General features: G+C 36.5%; 2 protein-coding genes across 3 annotated transcripts in view; both read left to right on the plus strand.

Moving 5' to 3' along the window:
- Window positions 1-486: 486 nt before the first annotated feature.
- LOC135216855 (uncharacterized) overlaps window positions 487-25,470 on the plus strand; it is a 75,980-nt gene continuing 50,996 nt past the window's right edge. The window contains exons 1-2 of one of the 2 annotated variants that reach the window (XR_010314946.1): window positions 487-553; window positions 1,709-2,862. Coding sequence is in view for 1 of the 2 variants with exons in the window: in XM_064252368.1 (XP_064108438.1) it covers window positions 545-553; window positions 1,709-2,725 (1,026 nt within the window). In the remaining variant the exon portion in view is untranslated. Of the gene's footprint in view, window positions 554-1,708; window positions 2,883-25,470 lie in introns of those variants that run through there. The other variant, XM_064252368.1, reaches the window with a different exon arrangement.
- On the plus strand, window positions 15,027-17,778 carry LOC135216799 (uncharacterized). Its single transcript, XM_064252287.1, has 2 exons — window positions 15,027-15,129; window positions 16,772-17,778. Exons 1-2 carry the CDS (start codon window positions 15,121-15,123, stop codon window positions 17,063-17,065), a joined length of 303 nt encoding a protein of 100 aa, XP_064108357.1. The 5' UTR covers window positions 15,027-15,120; the 3' UTR covers window positions 17,066-17,778.

Raw genomic sequence — 25,470 nt, forward strand, 5'->3', positions numbered from 1 at the left:
CGTCTTTACACTCTTACCTATGAATATGCAAAATGCTATGGATTTCCGAAAAGGGAAACCAACCTATCCTCTCCTATTGGTCAGCAACCTGGAACAAATAAACAAACAACGCAAATAGGGAAGGTGTAATAGTCAACTGTAAGCAGCCTTCCTTACGAAGATCCGAGAAAGAGGAAGTCACATGATTGAAGTAAAGCCGAGCTTCACTTTCACTTGGACAGGATCCCGAGCTGAAAAGTAACATGCTTGGAAGACACTAAACTTTAAATATGCATGTAAAAAAGTACGTTATATTTATATACGGCATAATTAATCATCATGACCTTCCATATATAACTTGATTATCGAATGAATTATCAAAAAATCTATACTTTACCTCTGGACTTACAGTCAGATGCTGCTTTCTTTTACGAGAGCTGGCAACTGAGGTGTACCAGCCGTTATTTATATAAGCCGGGCCATTCTCCTGTACTGGAGTCAGTCCCAACTGTTGGTCTTTCAGCCAAAGACCCTGTTTCCTTTCCTTTATCTTCGATACACCAAGATGAACGTGGTGAGCAGCTTGTCTAAAACTCACATATATAATTTTCGATTGTCCTTCGTGGTGCAATTACTGTCGTGTGATCTGTGTGTGTGTGTGTGTGTGTGTGTATTTTGCTGTCACTATCATCTTCACTAAACAGACTAAAGAACGATGCTAAACCAGTTATCATTATCTCTAAAATACCGTAAAAAATGTCCAGCATAAGATTTTACAAACATATAAAATTCACGAACGTTTTAAGTGCTTTGTGAAAACTGACCAGCAAGATCGTCAAGAGTATCATTTGATATTTTGATGGGGCATATAAATGGAGACCGGATGAAAATGAAGAAATTTTCCATTTGGAAAGCGAGAGAAGAAGGGTGAAGACATGACCGGAATCATTATGTTATATAAAGGGAAGTGAAAGGAGATGTTTTCCATATAAGTTGGCAAACAGAGAAATCGATTCCACTACTCAGGTATTCAGGAGCAGAAACTCTTCTGGTAAATTCGTGCGTTCATAAACACTGTCGTCTTATATTGAACTGTGGTGAATGCACGTGTGAGTAATATAAAAATCAGTTTTCTTTTTCGATAAACATTGAAAAAGAAACATCAAAACATTAAAATGTTTCTCAGGACTCTTCCTTTTTTGTTTTTGATAAAAGTGTGCTAACTTCAAAAGGATATCCTTAGGTATTATCAACTATGGATTATGATCAATCAAAGGGACGGAAATCTAAGCTTACACGTGTCTTAATATACATCCTTCTGCTAAATCATATGCAATATTTATTTACGTGGTTTCAAATTACTTTGAAAGAGTGATGTAAATATACATACGAGTACAACCTGGTGACTAGATAGTCCCTAAACACACTGATAAAGAAAGAATCTTCCTTTTACATCAGTTATTCAGAAGAACCCTAATTCCTATGTAACAGTTTCAGTTCTCTGCTTAGTCTAAATTCAAGAATGTTTATTTCATTACTAAATTTGTGTAATTATTTGTGATATCCAAACCACATTTGAAATACTTTTTGTGTAAATGAGTTCAGTTTTCAATATATTTAGTCATAATACTTTTAATGAAATGTGAGACCATTTAATTATGCTATATCATAAAGAAATAAAGAACAAGTTCGCAAGAGAATATAATATATCCCAATATTTCTTTTCCAGACTTCTGTGACAGTAACCCTCCTCCTTATAATAGGATTGGTGCCGGTCAATCCTTCTAGAGAGTTTAAACCGCTAGGAGGAATCTTCTTGCACGGAATAGGATTGGAGAAGCTGTTCGGAAAGATTTACGGATTTAGGGGAAATGACTACGTAGGGTACAAAAGAACACCCTCGAACTTTCAAGAGTTTCTCACGGGGCCACTCTTTCCCCTCCCCTCCTACTTTTATAGATTCCGACAGGCTCTGTACCAGCTCGATCTCCAGCAGTCTCTCCTGGATGCCCAAGAAGAGGCGGAACATGAGGGAGGACATGGTGCTGAAGAAGGTGGCCACGGAGGAGAACACGGCGCTGAAGAAGGTGGCCATGAAGGAGGACACGGCGCTGAAGAAGGTGGCCACGGAGAAGGACATGGTGCTGAAGAAGGTGGCCACGGAGGGGAACACGGCGCTGAAGAAGGTGGCCATGGAGGAGGACATGGCTTTACCGAAGGCGGCCATGTAGGGGGACACAGCGACGCTATAGGCGGCCATGGAGGAGGACACGGCTTTGTCGAAAGTGGCCATGGAGGAGGACACGGCTTTGTCGAAAGTGGCCATGGAGGAGGACACGGCTTTGTCGAAAGTGGCCATGGAGGAGGACACGGCTTTGCTGAAGGCAGCCATGGAGGGGGACACGGCGCTGCCGAAGGTGGCCATGGAGAAGGACACGGCTTTGCCGAAGGCGGCCATGCAGGAGGACACAGCGCTGTCGAAGGTGGCCATGGAGGAGGATACGGAGCTGCCGAAGGTGGCCACGGAGGGCACGGCACTGCTGAAGGTGGTCACGAACATGAGGAGCATTCTGGCCATGGCGAACACAGCGAAGGAGAACATGGCGGTGAAGAGCATGGTCCCAAAGAAATACTACAACTCGCTGTCCTGCCGGACCCCCGCCACCCTGGGAGGCGTAAATTCTACTACATAAGAACCCCTGTGGTTGAGCACAGTGAGCATGGCAGCGGTGAAGAGCACAGTTAGCACCGCGATATGGAGATGAAGATGCCAAACTGCAAATGGAACATAAATTGGTCAACTTCACTCATACCAGTGTCCCTGTTTAGAGGGAGAGATATCTGATGATGCTACCAATTGCTCACAAATTATATGGACTGCAGGTTATCCACAGTAAAGATAACAGGAACAATGGCATTTAAACAAACACAAATACCTTCCTCATCATAGCTCAAACCACAATTCTGTAGAAGGAGCTCAAAGACTTTAGATTACAAGACACGTAGTACGTGAAGGTGATCCTAATTACCGAGGTGAATTTAGCCTGTACCTAGTTCCTTTACCACCCGGGCGATTGGTCTTGCAACACTAGCCCCACGGGTCATACTGAGGACTGAAACTCATTATGTTACGTCTATCACACGAGCGAGTATTATACTTCCGCGTGTACTTAATAGCCAAACCCCTCATTTGTAAGCGTCTAGTTCACTTATGTTGATGTTGTTGTTATTATTGTTGTTGATTATTCTAGAACGTGTGTGAATCTTTGTGTGTTATAATTTATGTACTTAGCAAATACACTTCTTTCCCATGGTTGTCTGATTTTGCCTAATACCCATACTGGTACCCGCCATGACTAAAAATACCTAGAGTTCTCTAAAATTATAATATTCGTATTTTTCTTTCAATTTAATTAGTGTAGAAAATACCAACTTGGTCATTAAATCCTTCTGAAATTAACCTCGATTTAAAAGATAACAGTACTGTTTAAGTCACAGGAAGTTTTGAATTATTTCAAACAACAGTGTCAAGGACGGTTTTCAGCAGTATGCATATCAGTAACAAATGGATTCTGCTTCCCGGAAGAGAAATAAATATAAGGTTTCTTTATTGAGAAGCAGCAATGGGATGGAATGACTTATAGCAGATTTAGTCATGCAAATTCATAGTATGTTGTTTAAAATAAACACAAACACACACACACACACACACACACACACACATATATATATATATATACTATATATATATATATATGTATGGTGTGTGTGTGTTTATTTTAAACAACATACTATGAATTTGCATGACTAAATTCTGCATATAAGTCATTCCATCCCATTGCTGCTTCTCAATAAAGAAACCTTATATTTGTTTCTCTTCAGTGAAGCAGAATCCATTTGTTACTGATATGCATACTGCTGAAAAAGAACGCGAATACGGGGGTCCACTGTATATATATATATATATATATATATATATATATATATATATATATATATATATATATATATATAGTGGACCCCCGTATTTGCGTTCTCCAGATTTGCGGACTGACACATTCACGGATTTCTATTTGGAACATTGCCCCGCATTATTCGCAGAAAATTCACCTCTATTCACAGTATTTTTCTATAGAAATAAACACAAATTCCTGGTTTTTTTTTTTTTTATCAATTTCATCATAAAATGCACTTCTTGTGCTAAAAAACTATTAAAAAACGCCAGGTATAAGAAGTTTTTTAGGGTGGTTTTTTTTTTCTTGAGTTTTAACTAAACAAAATAGGAGGTTTTTGAGCATTTTTGATAGGGGTTCCAACTATTCGCGGGTTCTAACTATTCATGGGGGTGCCTGGTACGCATCCCCTGCGAATACGGGGGGACCACGGTGAAATAATATATTATATTATATATTATATTATATATATATATATATATGTGTGTGTGTGTGTGTGTGTGTGTGTGTGTGTGTGAGTGTATGTAAGGTTATATATATGACTTGTGAAAATATTCTGTTGTAAAAGAATTCCATCTAATAAAAGGAGCCCATAAAAACACTACAATATAGAAAGTAAGTTCTATATTTCAGAGACTGCTGTCTCTCTTCAGGTAGGTAATGAATGAGGAAAGTTACAAAAAAGGTAGTATTTATACCAAGAGATTCATCCACAGTTAGCCATTTCTAGTTCACCCCCGCTGATAATTCCTCTTTAATCTTCTTATGTGTTAGTTGAAGCAAGACTTTATCTATGATATCTGAATCCCATGCGTCGTTTGAGATGATCATTACTTTTCTTTGTTTAATTAAGGCAGACTCTATCCTCTGGCTTTTGTACCGACATTTGTTGCTATAAAATATATGTGACAAATTCCAGTTTATTCTGTGGATATGGTTATTGATGTGGTTAAAAATCGCTGAAGAGAAAGACAGCAGTCTCTGGAATATAGTACTACTTACTTTCTATATTTTGGCGTTTTTATGGGCTCCTTGTATTAGATATATATATATATATATATATATATATATATATATATATATATATACTATATATACATATAATATATATTATATATATATATATATATATATATATATATATATATATATATGTGTGTGTGTGTGTGTGTGTGTGAGTGTGTATGTACGTATTTACATACACATTTATATACTGTGTCTGTCCTCAGTGGTTAACAAACTCGTCTCACCTCCGAGACCCGAACTGTGGCCCAAGAAGGAGAAACTTTCTTTTGATATCCATTTCCCAAAAAAGTTTTAATGAACTGCTGTCGATGTAAGCTGTGAGTCAATGATCTCTCAGCTAGTCCACTGTGGTTGGTCGATAGAGTATGGAACTGAGCGGGGCAAGCAACTCCATCCCAAGAAATATTGTATTAAATGGGGGATGCATAGATTTATGAAATGTTTATCAGTACAATGTCCGTATGAATACACATTAATGAAAATGGTGTCGGGAATCGTCCAAGGAATGAATATCCCACTCGAGCTTAAATTCGGCCAGAATTTTTGGTGACGTCAATATTTGCAATAATGAATCTACTCATTATGAGAAATGAATCTCCTGATAGAAAAGAAAATGAAATGCAACCGACTTTAATTTACTTGATAAGTCAAGTATAAAAGAAAAAAAAAAGTTAGTTACAGCCATGACCGGAATGCTTTCAGTATTGCGTAACATCTCGCGAACATCTTTTAAAAAGGCACAATCAGAAAAAGCATCATCACAATCAGTGCCTCCAGCGTCGTGTGACGAAAAGGTCCTCAGTGAAATTCTGAAATTCCGGCACACATGACTTTCCTGCGCTTCTTAAACTCTCCCTTGTGCTTTAACTTCGGAAAAATATTAAGGGAAAAACTCAAGGTAGAACTAACGGGTCAGCAACTTCTGTTCCATATGAGGGAAGCAACAGAGGGAAAGTCCTCATCACGTGATTTCATGGAGACCTGACTGGCGCCTTTCACCACGACTGAGGATGTGAGAGAAGCCGCCAGTTTATAACTCATTCCTTTGATGCAGGTTATTACATCCAGTTCCTTTTAAATCTTCGAACACTTCCCATTCATCTGCTGGCGGTGAGGTGAAAAGAAAGACAACCCATCGTTGGTGAAAGGCATTTTAAGTGAATTAGAAGTCTTACGTAGGTTAAGCATTGGGCTGTGCCTGTCCATGGCATCATCGGACACCATAGAAGCCACGAGAGAGAAAATTAATTGTCATTCACGGTCACTTTTTACTGGAAAGGCTTCAGAAGTTTCCTGTCCATCTCTGTCAGCGCCCTCCAAAATTGTCAAGGTTGTTGTTCTTGCCAACAATCCAGTTTTCAAATTGTTCCGAAAGTCAGAGATCGCTGGTTTCTTTTTTTTAGATTATCATTTAAAGAGGCTGCCGTATGAAATTGCACACATAGTTTGTGTATCGAATTGGAAGCATAACTTTTTTCCTTTTGAAGTTTGAGTTCAATAGACACTAGACATTTAAGGTTACGTTCATCATAGCATTGCCACCAAAGTGATCTATAGTTTAGTGAAGATTTACACTTTTTCCCCATTAATTTATACAATATCTGAAAGAATTATTATTAATCTTTCTGGATATACTAATCACATTACCAAAAGCTCTCTACTTTTGGTGATGATCCAAGTATTACAAGCAGCAGGAATACAATAGTTTAAAAAAAAGTTTGTTTATAGTTAACTTCCAAGTGGGGTGAAAACTTAGAAGTCAACTTAACGGGGATTGAAAACAAAATTCCGAACGCTTTTGGAATATACAATAAAGTCTGTGTTAAAGCTGTACAAAATGTTTCGTTGTACTAAACATTAACATAAAACTAATGCCAGTGTTCTTACTTTGGATCTCATTCCAAGCATTTATTTAGAACTGTGAATATTCAACCAAATTATAATTATTATTTTCATAGATACTCTGAGATGGAAGATATCTTGCTGACGTAGCGTGACATTTGTAGCGAGAGAGAGAAAAAAAATACATGCTTAGTCAATGATTGCGTGGTAATCAGATCTATAGAGCATGCAAAATGGGCTCTCTTACCATTGTTGAAATATTCGTCGTCATGGTGCATATTATACAACCACAAAAATGGAAAATTAGAGAGGGGAAACTGGAACATTTCCAGGTAACGTCAGAGTCTCCTTCATCCGAGAAAGAGACAGAAAGAGAGAGAGAGAGAGAGAGAGAGAGAGAGAGAGAGAGAGAGAGAGAGAGAGAGAGAGAGAGAGATGCTTCATAAAAGCAACAGTTTCACTGCGATTGATACTATGACCCGACGGTCTTCTATGTCTCGTGTGCTCTCAAAGCAGTCTCCTCATTGCCCTCCTGTCGAGAGAGAGAGAGAGAGAGAGAGAGAGAGAGAGAGAGAGAGAGAGAGAGAGAGAGAACTGTGGTATGGGATATAATAGGATGTCATGGATAATTACACAAAATATATAGATTGAAAATAGAACGCTACCACATTATAGAGACATTTTTGAAAGAAAAAAGTCGGGGGCCACAGTGGACAGTTTTCCTCTCTTCTTCCAAAATGCAAAAATTAACAAATAAAGAATAGATGCACATATGCACAGGTTCGTTGCCTTAACTCGGAAGGTTCTTGTATATCATGAACTTTAGATGTCGGTCATGACTCTGGTCTTTGCTAAGATAGGATTGAAAATTCTTTTACTCGTATTTTAAATTTTTAAAGTATATTCTAGTCTTTCTCTTAGGATTGGAAAAAATCCAGTCAAGATCCCTGAATACAATTCATGACAATGATCTTATTAGGAATTATAACAATATTAATTATTACAAATTTCTTGACGAACAGCAACTCTTGATATTGAAATATTTCATTTAAAAACAGTAATACTGAGTGCCACTGAAATATGATATTTTCACTCATTCAAGTGATGAAATCTGACCATCGAGATTACAAAGAAAAAAAAAACTTAAATTGGATTCATTACTCTCATTCATATGAAAAAGGTAGATGGTTAGGCTATTACAGCTTCGTGTAAAATTATTATAAACTTGGAACCGTTCTTACTATCATTTGCTATTGTCAATATAAAGATGAACACCGAGATAAAAGAAATGTTGACTTTATGTTCATGAAAAAAAAAGTGTTTATAAATAACTGCCTTGTCAACTACAGTCGCGTGGCGAAAGGGTACGAGAACCACTTCAAATAGAGGAGAAACTCTCATCATTATTCCATCTTTGTAGTAGTCGCAATCACGAGGTACATTGTGCAAAAGAAAAAGAGAGGGAAAGTAATGCAGCTAAATTACTTCCTTGTGGCTGGACGTAGTTTCCTTTGAGAGAGAGAGAGAGAGAGAGAGAGAGAGAGAGAGAGAGAGAGAGAGAGAGAGAGAGAGAGAGAGAGAGAGAGAGAGAAATTTATTTTTTATCATATTATTATAGGGGAAAAAAAGAACACTTTGTTCAAGCATTAGCGCTGTATACGAGATAAGATCGGGGTATGTGCTCCATGCAAGTTTGTATGACCTTTTAAATATATGGCAACGTATAGTTGGTGAACACCTGTTCACTTTAAATACTGGTAAAAATTTTACCCACGAGTGTGTCGCAAAAAAACAAAAAAAAAGATAAATTCCGAAGCACGAAACGGAAGTGGGTGAAAACGAGTTAATCAACATGTTGCCTAAAGAGCAATTTTATCCTAAATATTTTTGGCTTGTCAAAAGAGAAACCGAGTTTATATCAAGTTACTTTTGTGTTTCTTTCCTGTTTGCTACAGAGGGCTTCCCTTGAATTGGACATTAGACGGTCCAATTTTATTAAATGCGATGTGGTCTAGTGATTATAACGATTTACTGACAAGCATTTTTGACAATACTGACGTTTAGGAAAAAGCACATTAGAAAGGCATTTTGGCCATTCCTTTTTTTTTATTCTTGTATGTAATTTTAATTTGTTCTGTAACAGTTACGATTAATACTACGAGTAAGGTACTACAGGTTACAGCAATGGCGATTATTGCTGAAAGCAAAACCTACCACTACATAATTTAATTGAAAAGTCGCTGTTATTTAGAAAGTTTAGGAAAATCTCTTGCAATAGATCCAGTATTACACCAAGTGGAAAAATGGTTGGATAAAATAATGTTGAAAAGTATCACGAACAAACATGGAAAATTCATTTATGTCTTCCTTGGTTCTAGGATAAGCTCGGATAATTGTAAGTAACTCCGGGGTGCAAATGTCAAAGAAGCTCGTGACAGAGAAGAAGAGAATTTTGCTTTCGAATGACCCCATGGGAGAAAGTGAAAGTGCAATTGCAGAGGAAGTATCTGTCACACAGCGTACGTTTGAATTGCCCAAGGTGGCCGGGCCTGTCTTCCAAAAAAAAAAAAAAAAAAAACAAAAAAAAAAAAAAAAAAAAAAAAAAAAAAAAGGAAAATCAAGATGCTCCCACGTTATTTTTTGGCGGACGAAACCGTGTCAATAAATATCTAGACAGAGAAAGAGTGTACATGTAAAATGAATTATGACGAATGCAAGGGGGAAAACCCAACTTACTCAAAGCACACCTGCTGCTAATATGTAATTCTAGGCTAAGAACTGGAACCAAAGAATTCCTTCGCAGGGGAGAAACAGTTAAAAGGAGGGAATACCGTAATAAACCAACACCAGCATTCATGTAGCTAATTACGATATAATGAATAAACAGATTCAGCAGAACGATTATTAGGATTCATTTACATATATTACACATATGTATATATAATACACATATATAATCAAGCATTATATATAATATCAAGCAATCAAGCTTCAAGTTTCAACATCAGGTTCCAGTGTCCATCCCCTACTTGATATAGTTCGTATTCTGAATTTAATGGTATACCAATTGGAAAAAAAAAATTCAAACTGCCTACTTTTTTTTACAGACGCCTAAATAAGACTGCCAACGTCCAGGGCTTTCCCGAGAGCGGTTATGGATTCAGATGTCACTGGAGGTATATTCCCCAGTCTCTCCACAAAGGCCTCAATACTCACCCAACCCGCTTTGCATAAAATACCAATTAATTAATTAATATGCGGCAGCAGCGGATGTAACCATCAGCGGCGGATATCTCCGCTGGTTTGTGTAGCTTATTTTGTTACATTTGTACTGGAGCAGCTCTCTATCGATGGATCTATCTATCTACTTATATATATGATGATACATATACATAAACATATATATATATATATATATATATATATATATATATATATATATATATATATATATATATATATGTATATATATATATATATATATATATATATATATATATATATATACATATATATATAAATATATATATATATATATATATATATATATATATATATATATATATATATATATATATATTCATATATATATATATATATATATATATAGTATATATAATATATATATATATATATATGATATGTGTGATAAATGTGATTATAATCATATGTATATATATATATATACTATATATATATATGATATATATATATATATATATTACATGCTTAAAAGTTAGTAGATGCACGTATCTTCATTCAATAAGCGAATACCACAGGAAAATGATAGGCACAAATCCAAGCAATTTCGTCTTTACTAAGACATAGTCAAGGAACGAATGAAATACAGTTGGAAAGAAAGTTATCAGGTAAACAAAAAGATCAAGAATAGCAGATGGTTAATTGTCAAAAGGGTAAAAATCAAAGAGATAATCCAGGATTATCGGATATCACACGGTCACAAACTTAAACATAGATTTAACCTTAACAGAAACTACAACGTATCCATATAGTCCAAAACAAGTAAAAACTGAATATATCAATTTTGTTGCTTATATTTATCTACAACTTTTTTCATTATGAAGGCATCGAGTTTAAATAAACCAAGACTTGAATTTCGGACATTTCCATTATTTGACTTGATGAAACAAGATCCAATGATATTCCTTTTAACTGTGTCATTACATGGGATCAAGGCTCTTGCCTGACTCCAATTAATAGGGTGATCTAAATCACTCATATTTACGAATAATGCATTTGCCCAGTTCTCACAGAATGTGGTGCTGTTTTGAGTTATTGTGAAAGAGATTTGCCGGTTGTCCGTAATAGACTTTATCCCACTTTTTGTAAGGAATTTCATATATGCAACCAGGAAGATCTTTAGGAGAATTTTTTATTACTAAACTCTTGACATTAATATTACTGAAAACAACATTTGTGTTAAAAAGCTTTAAAATTCTAGGAATTTCTAAAAACCTTTCATCATAGGGTAATTTTAGAATGTTATGCTTACTAAATTCAAGTTTGTCATTAGTTAAATAAAATGATTTTCTAGCTCTTTTCCATGCCACATCTACAAAAGTCCTTGAGTATTTAAGTTTCAAGGCAATATCATAAATAGTTTTAATCTCGGCGTCAATAAACTGCGGGCTACAGACACGTAAAGCCCTTAGGAACATCCCAAAAAAAACAGAGAATTTAACATTTTGATGGTGATTGGAGTAGTAATGAACAAAAGAGGCAAAGTTAGTTGATTTCCAAAAGACTGAAAAGGTGAAATTTCTATCATTTCTATGGACAGTTACATCAAAAAATTCAAATTACAATTTCTTTCTTCCTCTACAGTAAATTTTATAGAAGGGACTACATTATTGAGATTAATAAGGAATTCCTGGAGAATTTCGTGAACTGGTCAAATACAGAAAATATCATCCACATACCTTAACCATATAACTTTTTGGGGTAAAATTTCTTGGTAAGAGTTTTGTCTAAAAAAATTCCATGTAGATATTGCTAAGGACAGGAGATAAGGGATTACCCATAGCAATCCCAAACTTTTGTACAAAATATTCCCCATTAAAACAAAATTTACTATCTTTGATACATAACCTTATGAGACTAATGAGGTTTGCTACAGTTAAGAGAATATCATGACGTTCTAATTCATCCTCCAAAAATTTAAGTAAATCATCTACAGGCACTTTTGTAAATAAAGAGACAACATCAAAACTAACCATATTAATATCAAAATTCAAATTTAAACTATTCAATTTGTTTATAAAATCAACATTGTTATTTTACATTCGTGTTAGAAATGTTTCCTATCAAAGGTGTAAGAATTTGTACAAGCCATTTAGATAAATTATATGTAATTGAGCCCACTGAACTAATGATTGGTCTGATAGGGTTAATGATATATATGTGTGTGTGTGTGTGGTGTGTGTGTGTGTGTGTGTGTGTGTGTAAAGAAAAGATATAGAGATATAGATAGATAGACAGACAGACAGATAAGAGAACTGCTCCAACACATATGTAATGAGATAAACAATGCAAACCACCGGAATATCCGCCGCCAAATTAACTAATGGGTATTTTGTGCAAATGGGGTTGGATGAGTATTGAGGCCTTTGTGGAGAGAGACTTGGGAATACCTTATATATATATATATATATACATATATATATATATATATATATATATATATATATATATACATATATATAAAATATAGATAGATGGAGAGATACATGTATATATCATATATATGCGTTTGAATGTATGCATGCATATATTTCATAAAGACAGAATTTCTAAAAACTCAAGAATGAGATGCTTTCTTATATAAATTTACAGAGAACTATCCTGCTTCATTAATTTAAATATACTGCTGACCTAGATCTCTAGCAATAGGAAGTTACAGCCTTGACAAGGATAAATAATAAACAAAATTCCTAAGCAAAGCATTCTATCTATCTACCTACCTATCTATCAATCAATCTATTTGTCTGTCGGCCTAAATCGTAAACCATAACGTATTCATCCTATCACACCCAAGAATGAAATGAATAAAATACGCCAGACGTTCAGTACAATTCCAGGGTGCTGGAAGAGCGGCATAAATCTAAAGAGGAACATAAATATACTGCTCATGACACATCAGAGGTTGTTTATCACAGAAAATCTCTTCAGTGATTCAGTACGGGATGTCATTTCACTACCTTATACCTGTCGCAAGGAGTGGCACAAACACAGTGGCAAAGAGAGAGAGAGAGGAGAGAGAGAGAGGAGAGAGAGAGAGAGAGAGCTGTTTAAAGATAGTTATTGATTTTTAACATGATTTCGTGTGATGCATTTTGTGATTTCATCCTGACTTCGAACTTTTCTTCACACTCCAAAACTGACGAAGACCCACTTGTGCCAAATGGCGATGATGTTTTCGTTATCTTCATCTCTGAATTAAACGAACGGTTCATTCACGTCACAGTCAAGGTACAAACGGTTTGTTTTGTCGCGTCTGCATCACAAAAGGAAAATAGCTCATTTTTATATTCAAGAGTGCGTGGGTGTTTGTGTTTATGTCTCATCATGGGCAAGCATACATACAGATGTGGCACACCATGTTAGGGAATGTAAAAAGAAAGGTGTGGCTGGGAGATTAATATTCTGCATCTGTAACACCAAATTCACTGATGTTAGGAATAGAAAGGTCTAATGGCGTGTGCAAGGAAATCGCATAAGCAAACTTTTATTTCACCTTATACCTTTAAAGAATAATAAGTACGATTACTTATCAGTTATTTGACTCCTTCCTCTTCTTCATCTTCTCAGCTTAATCCAAAGTCGGGGTCGCTGTTTTTAATTAAATTGATACAGCAGTTTTTATTTTGTATGGTTTTGTATGATGAAGGCCTGTAAATATATTTGTAACCTTCCTTTTGCTTATCATGAGGGAATATGAGCTAAACAGGAATTTCTCTCGAGTGGTATATTTCACATTGTATGGTACACTTGTATTTTACAATAGTTTCACGTATACAGTGACAATGTAGGGGACTTTTGAGTTATTTTCTAATAATAAAAAAAAAGTGTTCCTAACGAGTAGCTGGAATCATGAATTTTTTTTTTATTAATCCAAGATTCACTATTTTTTGGCCATAAAACGTTGTATATAACAATATGGAACAAACATTCACGAGTCTGCTAGTTCATTTTTTAAATAAAAAGAGCTAATTGTTTCTCACTGCCGTTCAAATTAATCAGAATTTCTATTTCCCGTTGGTGGAATTTTTTATTTCACCGATACTTCTTATTTGCGTTGGATAATGATTACGAAGTATCAGAAACTTAAGACTGCCACAGTAACTGGGGAAATAATGATGTAATTCCATAATTTAACAGTGATCGATCATTACACTAGAATTCGACCTTTCTTCTACCCTTCAGAATTCGTAAGAAACGTTTGGATTCATGAAATATAATTGAAAGATTAACAATAATGTATAAACGTTTACAACTTCAAAAACATGAGCGCAATGCACAGTTTCTTATTCATTCATTCATACATGCATCAATCCATACAAAGCAGTTTCGGTCGCGTTTTCTTAGACAACGAAAGAAAGTATGCTAAAAATGCACATGAAAGAAAGAGATGATCATAGATAATAAGGTAATTAATTTTATGGGTATGCAAGAATTGTCTTCACTGACTCAATAAGCTTGCATATACTCTGTAAGCCTAAAGTGATTTAGATTACTATTTTTAGGTTAGGACCTGTTGCTTGCAAATAAGCGCGAAAGCGCACAAACTGACTGTGAAACATGACAACGTTCCCAGTTGCTCCTGTAGTCAAAATCATCTTCACCAAGATAGAAATGAAACAGCGCAGAGAAAGCACAAAGAAAACTAACTAAAGATCACTTTCTGTTGTCAAGACCATGCAAGGAAATCATGTGATTTTACGAAGGCCAGAATCGCCGCTCCCTTTCACTATGAACGGGAAGGCGAATATAGAAAAGGAAAAAAAAAAACTAAGAGAAACTTTCCATTAGACTCTTCATATTAGGTAAGTAGGGAATATACGTACAAGATCTTTTCAATGTATGTAACTCTTGTCTCCAATGGTTCCCCATTACAATGATTTTGCCATAAGATGACCTGAGGGGTGAAGAATTTCACGGCACTCAGAGTGTTTTTACGAGAACTGGCAACTGGCACTTTATTATAAAAGGACTTACATTCACTTTGAGCTGTTAGTCAGTCCTACCTGTTGGTCGTGCAACCAGAAGTCGGCAATCCTTTGCACGTCTGCGATACACCAAGATGAAATTGGTAAGCAATTTGCCCATAAACACATACATTTTTTATTTTGGTTCATCGTACGAAAGGGCCTCCTTTTCATTATTACTGTTAGAGGTATTAATATTATTCTGCTGAAGTAAACAGCCGACAACATTCTTCATATTTAGGGTTTGGGTAAAAGACGAAAATGTAAGAGTTTCCGGTTGGGAAAACTTAACATTATAATTCTGTGAATCTTGCGATTTATGGATATATACGACTTTCTAATCGACAAAGAGTGAACCACAGCTGAATTTATATTCTGCATAAGGACCACAGGGACTACGGGCAGTCAGGTAGGGGAACATAGGAGAACGTATAATCTCCTGTAGAAAGGACGAGGTGACTGCAGGACCGGAATCCTTAAAAAGGAGAGAGAAAGGAAGACCTTTCGAGACAACAATGCAACTACTCGTATCGACTGTTCTGTTACACAGGTGTAGGACATTTTGCAACTCGTTCATTCTTAAACACTGCGACCTTACCGGGCACCATAAGGTGTAGTTTGGTATGGATTATATTACAAAACTGAAACAACAGAGAATGTAAGAACTGTCTGCATTATCACTGTTCGTTACTGAATAAACTGAGCGTCACATTGTAATTATCGAGTTCATGTTTTACTCATGAAATTTAATCATAGAGCTTATAGTTAATGTTAATCGTCTGCAGTCAAGAATTGTTCCGTTCATTTATCATCATAATACACAAGAGAACCCTTTCATTGTGGTCAAAGAATTGTTGCCTAAGTTGCGTTAATGCTTCTCAGTCGCAGGAGGTGAGCGCGAGTATGACCTTGTGGTTGAAGAGTCTATACGTGCCATCAGGAAAACAACGTGTAACTATTGATTCATTTACTGAACAACTGCCAAACTATTTCTTCGTGAGTTTTACCCTTTTTTTTATTTTACACTGTAGTATTTCTCACAGTTAGTTAATGGTTCCGTTTTGAATGCCGTTAGGAATATTAGTCTGAAACGTATATTAAATTGCTTTTCTTTATTTCAATGCTTAACCAATCATCCGGCAGCAAACAATCAAATTATCTCAGACTATTAAAATTTTGCTGAAATTTCGACCAACAAGGATCCGACTAAATCCTGAGTTCTCAATTCTCAAACATGGTAGAAATAAAACTGATAGCAGAGATTGACTTCCATGGTAATTCTGCGAAATTCTTGATCTTTTTTAACATTTAAGTCTCGGTTTGGTTGTTAACAGGAAGATAAAACAAATCAAGAATCTGCGAGAGTTTTTGACATCGCATTTTTTCCGTGTTTTGGTGCTGTTCATTGCTCTTTAGGATTTAGAATTATCATAAATAAATATGTCCAATTGCTATTGCAGGCCTTAGTTCCACATTGGACGAGCGGGTTGCGTGCTTAACTACCAATCTGGTAGACTGAGTTCGCTCCTGGCTGGTGGCAGTGCGGAATCAAGAGGAATTTATTTCTGGTGATTAGAAATTCATTTCATGATATAATGTGGTTCGGATCCCACAATAAGTAACCAGTTGGTTCCTAGCCACGTAAAAAAAAAAAAAAAAACTCATTCTTCGGGTTAGCCCTAGGAGGGCTGTTAATCAGCTCAGTGGTCTGGTTGAACTAAGACATACTTAACTTTTGCATTGCAGGCCCTAGTGACAGTAGCCCTCTGCCTCGCGCTCGATTTGGTCGCAGCCAATCCGAGTCCTTCTGGAAGGGACGAGAAACAAGGAGGATTCTTCCTGCACGGAATTGGATTAGAGAAGCTGTTCGGCATCCTTCACGGCGGCGTCGGTGGAAATGGCGGCAAAGGATACAAGAAGAAACCCAGGTCCCTCGAGGAGTTCCTCAAAGGACCTCTCTTTCCCCTCCCTGACTACTATTTCAGATACCGATACGAGTTAGCTAAGCAGAGGGCCAAAGAAGGTGGTGGGCATGAGTAACATGGCCATTACTGTGAGAGACGTGCCCTCCATAGTGCAAAAGGCCAGGAAGTTCGTTATGACTCGCGTGAAAAGATATATAACAATTCTTGATCCCCGTTGCCCTAGAAGGCACTGTGCCCACGTAGGGCTTCGTGCCTGGGCCCACTTGAGGGTAGGATGGAATTGGTCGCCTCTGATTGCGCTGTGTCTACATAGGGATGTACTGCCCACTCGAGGGCATGAGAGTGGTGGTCTCCACAACACAAAGGACTACAATGATATGTTCAAACATTTGTTCGATGACGTCGAGTTTAGTCCCAAGGTTTGGCCCATGGCCCAAGACCTGGTACTCCATTTCATTTTAATCCTTCGGCCCAGCCCAGTGAGAGCTGATGATCAGCTCAGTGGTCTGATTTAACTATTTTAATACTACAAACTGACTTCGGGACAAACTGCCGCAACAGAAATACAGAAATTATGCTTCTGGACTTCTGGAAAAACCGCCGCCCTTCTAAGAGCTAAGGAAGACATGTTACTGAGGGCTCAGTACTCCTGGGCATGACATAGAAGGTGCCTTCATACCTGCTGCCGGTGCCCACGACGCCGGAGAGCATGGTTTAGTACCCAGAGAACACAGATAGGACTTGACCACTTTTTCATTACAATTACATTATGCTTTTATATATACAAAAAATATGCAAAAGTAATTATCGTTTAGTTAATGTTACATTATAAGTAAATAAATAAATATATATATATATACATATATATATATACATTTATATAATGCAATTATTATATAATATATATATATATATATATATATATATATATATATATATATATATATATATATATATACAGTAAATATACAAATATAAAGTTAAGCGAAACTATTCAAAAATAAAAAATTTTCTTAACACGAATGTTTCATTTTTGCCTATAAACTATCAACAGCGATAAGTCTTGATGGCAGAAGAGTATTTCCACTGGTGTTCAATCAATCTCTTGAAAAAGAAAAAATTTATCAGTTAACTTCGGAATCAAGTAAACGTTCAGGCATAAAAGGGACTGGCGGTTGTCCAGAAATGAATCCAAAAACTGTTCAGGTAATTCTTTTCCTAATTTGCGTGATAATTAGCTGCACCTCACCTGCCACTAACGTAAATATGAATATAGATAATCCGTTATATGACTATAGAGATACAAGTCAGGAACAATGTTGTTCAAAAGAGATTCAAGAAAAATATCTGGTCTCACACAAATAATATATATATATATATATATATATATATATATATATATATATATATATATATATACATATGTATATATCATATGTTATATATGATATATATATATTATATGCATATATATACATATATATACATATATACATAAATATATATATATGATACATATATATATATACATCTGTATAATAATATACATTATGACATATATAATATATATATATATATAGTTAATTTTTTTTAGATATGCAATTAAAAACAAAAAACCTGTGTCGTGCTTCTAAGAAATCAATAGAGGGATCCACAGTAATATCCTTGTTTATCTAGATATAATATGTTTTTACAGAGCTCTGTAAAAACATATTATATCTAGATAAACAAGGATATTACTGTGGATCCCTCTATTGATATTTTATATAATATATATTATATATATATATATATATATATATATATATATATATATATATATATATATATATATATGTGTGTGTGTGTGTGTGTGTGTGTGTGTGAAATTTTTTGTCACCGCTATTTATATGCAATCATTGAGCTACAAATGTCGTGTAATACAGAGTTCACGCTACTTCTGGAATATCCCCGAAGGGAAATTTTTAAGTGATAAATGGAATGGTACTGAAGAGTCTCGACCACTCGACACAGTGCTTTTCCATCGACTCCAGTCGACACGATTCGATGGAAAAGTACCGTCGAGTGGCAACAAGTTCCATCTTAGCCTACAGTTACCAGCCAGTTTGCTGTGAATAGGTACCAGAATCACCTGGGATTCTAGAAAGGGCTTAGGCTGGCAACTGCATCTCTAGCACTTGCTGAGAACCGAAAGATGCTACCTTTCCACTACGACGAAAATGTATGTGTATGAATATGCATTATTAAAATGTTAAGAAAGAGACTTACAGAGCAGTAGAAAAGCAAGTAGAGTGGCGCAATGCTGAAGGAAGAGGTTGCAGGAAGTACATCTGATCATTACTAGCTTAAAGAGAAAGTTAAAAGTGGATGGGCGTCTAAGTTGGAGAGGTACCAGGCGAGTAGGGGAAAAGGGCCCAAATCCCCTCAAAACCAAATCGCCTCAAAAACCAAATCGCCTCATTTCCGTACATTAGCCCTTTTGAGGGGCGGGTCATCCCAGATAAGAGTATCTCCTTACGCGGGGTATATCTACATATGGGCACAATAATGAGATGATAATAGTGTATCTTCTCACATGGGGTATCTTTTAATTATTATTATGTACTTATATAAGGTGTTTTTATTTTTTTAAAGAGTCTGACCATGACGTCACCATATATAAAATGTTTTTTCATTTGTAACGTAGCTCATGTACGTGTATGAGGTATAATTATCGTGCCACTTGACACCGGTATATACTCCGCTGTCTCTCTCTCTCTCTCTCTCTCTCTCTAATGCAGTGAGCGCGATCTGACCCTGCTTCATGTTCTATCTGGCGCACTGCCTTATCACTGTCCCCCAACCCCCCATACGTAAATATCCTATATGAGATGTTTTCACTTACTATTAACATTGTAACGTAACTTATCTACGTACATAAGGTATAATTATCGTGATTACTATAGACTCTTTTTACCGTTAGAATTATTCACGCTTCTTTATATACTTATTATCCATTCTCCCCCAATCCTCTTTTATTTATTTCCCCATACGTAAACATCCACTTGACACCGGTACATATTCTTCTCTCTCTCTCTCTCTCTCTCTCTCTCTCTCTCTCTCTCTCTCTCTTTCTCTCTCTCTCTCTTCACTCTTTTCTTTCCCCTTTTCTCTCCATCCAACCACTTATTTTTTTCCTTACTTTCCTATCACTACACATCATATATTTATTTCTCCTCTCCTCCTACTTCTTAATTATTTTCTCTACTTATTTATTATCCATTCTTCCACAACCCTCTTTTACTTATTTCCCCATACGTAAACATCCACCATACTCCTCTCTCTCTCTCTCTCTCTCCAGCTACGCTTCGTGCCCAACAATGTCTCGTGACAACCAGCATCTCAAATTTCTTTCTTTCCCCCTGTTTCCCCAGCTGGCAGTACGTACGTCATCCCTGACTTTGATAAAGTTTATTCTGTGCTTTTTACCCAGCATAGTGACGCACAGTCAGGTGGTTTGTAGTCACATATCCATGCCTTTGATAAGATTTATTTTCGGTTTCGAGTAGGTTACTACCCGTCACCAGTATACATTTCTCTCCCTCTCCTTTTATCCCCGAAAGTAGCTTCCGAACTTATTGCATGCAGCCTTCTCCGACTCAGTTGATGTTACAGCACGGTTTGATAACTAACACGCTGGAACAGAAATTTGAAGTGTATCAATTCCGAAATGGTATACTATTAGAAGAATATTCGCAAAGGACATATGAAGTATGGGAACAATGCTGATATGTGCGCATAGAGTAATCCAGGTGTATTTTACTTTTTACGCCAGAGCTGACAGTTAACCCGGTCAAAACGGGAAGAATAGGATACAGTGTGTCATCTATCCTCGGAGCGTCTATCCCCTCCGCTTTTAACATTCGTTATCAGTTATGACTCTTCTTACTACCCGATTTTCAATCTGAACATTTCGTCTTTTTGGAATATTTGAAATAGTATCTCGTTACACCCACCGATTGCTCCTGTGTAAATGGTGTGCTGATAAACCTCTTTCATTCCCGATAGTATATTCCTTGTTATTCCATGGTGACTGGCATAGTGTACGGAAAACGGAACGCTAAGTCCGCACTTATACGAAATATCTGGTTGTATCTGTCTTTTAACTTCGTAAAAAGGTATATTCAGAATGATTACGCAGAAATCTGAAAAATCCTTACGGATAAAATTCAGGCTCGATAGAGTAACTGTCAAAGAAGATAATCAAATTTCTGGGTTACCCTTCCACGTAGAAACATACCCAGTGACCTATATTATTAATACCCGAAGATGACTCTCAAGTGTTAGATATAAAGACTAAAGGTTTATTTCTACTTAACGGTAATATAAATCCTTCTACATCATCTGAGGCAAATATTCCTAAACATCTAATAAGCGGCCCTAACGTGTCTTTTTAAAGATACTTCTAATTCTCTACCCAGTGACCTATGTTATTAATACCCGAAGATGACACTAAAGTATTAGCTGTAAAGACTAAAGCTTTATTTCTACTTAACGGTAATATAAATCCTCCTACATCATCTAGGCGAATATTCCTATCATTAATACCCAAAGATGACTCTAAAATGTTAGATGTAAAGACTAAAGGTTTATTTATACTTGACAGCAAATAAATCCTCCTACACCATCTAAGGCGAATATTCCGAAACATCTAATTAACGGCCCTAACATGTCACTTAAAGGTATTTCTAATTCTCTACCCAGTGACCTATGTTATTAATACCCGAAGATGACTCTAAAGTATTAGATGTAAAGACTAAAGGTTTATTTCCACTTAACGGTAGTATAAAACTTCCTACATCATCGAAGGTGAATATTCCTAAATATCTAATTAACAGCCCTAACGTGTCTTTTAAAGACATTTCTAATTCCCTAGTATCCACCCATTTCACCCTTTAAACGTCGCACTGACTTATCCTGTCCGAATCGATTGATAAAATACCTTCCGTATCCCCAAAAACATTATTATATGAGGCTTTACCACTAGCACTGCCAATCTAATTGTTATCCTCATACTAGCGGAAATTTCGACCAGTAGCGAATCCTCCATATCCTTGGTCGTGAAACTAAAACAGAAAAAATATATCCCCCTTTTAAAAGCATAGTAAGTGATCGTGCTTTCATGGCCGGCCCTGATTGCCTATGCGTTTCGTAAGATAATTGCGTTATTCTCACGGGGAATGTACTCTGAATATTATATATAATGTTCCCGTCAATAGTGATACGTATATTTACTTAAGTCTAAGTGGTCAAAATATAACCTGTTCCTGGCATATTCTCCCGAAAAATTCTTCATATCAACCAAGGTGACTGTTAACTTCTTGGGAATACACGTTCCAAACGCCTGGTCGATTAATATAGATGATTCATTCGTTCCGATGATATACGTTTTATACTGATAAAGCCTCATTCAAAGCGGACATGGCGTTATAGTGCGGGGTAATCCTATTAATCCATAATTTTGCCTTTTTCACGTCCAAATGGTTCAACTTTTCATTTATATCTATACCCAAAATCCGGCTGTTATTAGCCATTTCTAACCTAATTCTCAAATCCACCGATTCTAGTAAAGACATGTCAATACTCGCTAGATCAAGGAGCAAGGGGATGTACGTATGTATACCAACCGATTTAGGAGTCGCCATGACACTCGTTTCCCACCTGGCAGCGTCCTGGAAGGTATTAGCTGTGAATACTCTTAATTTACCAAACGTCCCATTATAATCATCATTAAAAAATCCACTCCGTCATAACGTAGTCATCGCACTGGGTTTAATTTTGTTAACAGTTTAATATAAGATTGATAGTGGAATATCAGACAAGATTCCACCAACTTCTCATTAAAAATATGGATACGGATCTGAAAAATGTTACTTATTCCGTTGACAAATGCTTCCTTACATTCACCAGTATTCAAACGTGATATACTATACCCCCGAAAAAAGCTTCTGATTCGGTAACCTTCTTTAAAGTCCATTGCATAGTATTCCCGTCCTTTTTCTTTAGAGGAATAACCTGTAAATACCTCGAAAACTAATCGATGACTATTAAAAGATTTATTACCTTCGTTATAATGAGCGAATTTAGACATGTCAGTCAGATCACTGCTAACAACGGATGACACGAGGTTTCGGAGATATGACCTTTCTTCCAGAAAATTTCTTCAGAGTGACTATGTCAAGTATAAGAGGGTTGACTCTTTAGGTCATTTTTGACATATTCTCTAGTTATATTCTTCTAAACCTTCCTCACATCTCTGAATAATGTATTTATACCGCTAAAACTGCCAGGGTATTCAACATTTTCATATATCTTCTTCAATACCTGCAGCTGCTTCTTAGTCACCACTTTTGAGAAAAACTTGATATTCGGTTTCACCCATCATCATATTAGTCATGAGCTGTAAGCTATCTCCGAGGTAAATTTATTTATTACATAGAACACACAGGTGTGGAGAGAAAGGCTGTAAAAAGTAGTTAGCAAATATTGTACTTCAAATAAGGTTCTCGAATCTGAAACTTTTTCGGGGGTATCACGTTTGAATACGGATGAAGGTAGGGAATTCTATAACAAGCAGGTGAGGGAATACCTAAACGAAAGAAATATAAAATTATATAGTGTACATCCGAGAGAAATTAAAGCGGCGATAGCTGAAAGAGTTATCAGGACACTGAAAAGTAAAATATATAGTTACTTAACTCACAACAATACAAATAAATATATTAATGTGCTGCATGACATTGCTACCAACTATTATAGTATGCCACACAGAGGATTAGGAGATGAGAACAGGGATGTATTCTTTAGGAAGGGATATATCGTGCAGAACACTTACGATTGATTTAAAAATAGGGGAAAGTTGACGGGAAACAGAATCCTACAGTATATTATTTAGAGGACTTGCAAGGGGGGGACTTAAAGGACTGTTTTATAAAGAAGGGTTAATCCCCGCTGACCTATCGGAGCTCTACGACATCAATATTTTAAAAAAGAGGAAGAGAGGTAATAGGATGCAGTACTACGTCAAGTGGAGGGAGTACCAGAAACTATTAAATTCCTGGTTGGATGAATCTCGGCTTGTTCAGTATGAGCATCCTAGCAAAAAAGCGTTAATATTCCCATCTACTCCCGAGAATAACTTATGAAAGGTTGATGAAAGAAAGAGGGGCAGAAGGAGGAAGATCAGAAGTGATCGGTAATAACATTAGTAATAGTAAAGACGGTGTTAATGGTGATAGAAATAAAGGGGATATGAGTGTTAGGAGTGAAACTCGCAAATCAATTCCTCTCTGTATTTACAACATGGGAAATAGACGTAAAGTTCCAACGCCGGTTAAATCAGTTATACCTCCTCCAGCTGGTAAAACGAAGAGAGCTGTTGTACTGTTAAACGGGATTAAGCAACGTATCACTCAGGAACATGGAAATCCTCCCTTAAGTATTATCATTCCCATATCGTTTAAAGAGAGCCAAATCCATTACGCCACTGGTACAATCGAATATCTATGAGACTCGGAACTGTTCTAGCGAGCGGATCGAAGAACTAATGCAGTAAACGTACAGGATTATCAATACTTGAATAACATAGAGGGTATCAAGGAGTGGTTGATAAGAAATAACGTGTTAAAAAACACTTCAATATCTGACCGGGGCATAAATGAGGTACGGGACAAATAGGAGGTGTAGTGGGGAGGAAGGGACTAGAAGACTTTTAAGACCTCTTATTAGGAACATTTGAAAGGAAACGAGTTATAGCAGGAAGATGGCCAACACCTGTCCGGACATGTACTACGCGTGGGCAGAGGGGATGCGGCCGGACATGTACACACGGGCGGAGGAGATGCGGCTGGTCATGTACACGCAGGCGAAGGGGATGCGGCCGGTCATGTACACGCGGGCGGAGGGGATGCGGCCGGTCATGTACACGCGGGCGGAGGGGATGCGGCCGGTCATGTACACGCGGGCGGAAGGGCTGCGGCTGGTGCGCGTCAAAAGAATGAAAAAAAATTTGATTTACATATATCATGAGAGGTCTTACTCTACCTTCCTAATTTAATTTTAAGGTGTGAGACATCAATCTTATCCTTGTAAATGCTTGTTTTTTATATTCTGAAAAAAAAAATTAATTAAACGCATTCACGTATTTCATGAGTGGTACTACTCCACCTTTCTATTTCAATTTGAAGCTGTGAGATATCAATCTTATCCTTGTAAAAGCTTGTCTTTTATATTCTGGCGCATATATTTCCCATATATGTGACATACTTCGTAGAATTTACTGGTTTATTTATTAGTAAGGGTAGGGTCGAAAGTTTTCTAATGACTGTCCACTATTTCCTTCTCTTACACATCTATAAAAAAATCGCAGCCGCATACCTTCATTTTAAAAGGGAACGGCATGTCTGTGTTTGCAGCACAAAATATGGAAAACCTGTTAACCAATGATGAAAAAGATTTTTCGTGCAGACCAAGGACAGTTTT

This window comes from Macrobrachium nipponense, chromosome 6 (assembly GCF_015104395.2).
Source record: "Macrobrachium nipponense isolate FS-2020 chromosome 6, ASM1510439v2, whole genome shotgun sequence".
Lineage (NCBI taxonomy): Eukaryota > Metazoa > Arthropoda > Malacostraca > Decapoda > Palaemonidae > Macrobrachium > Macrobrachium nipponense.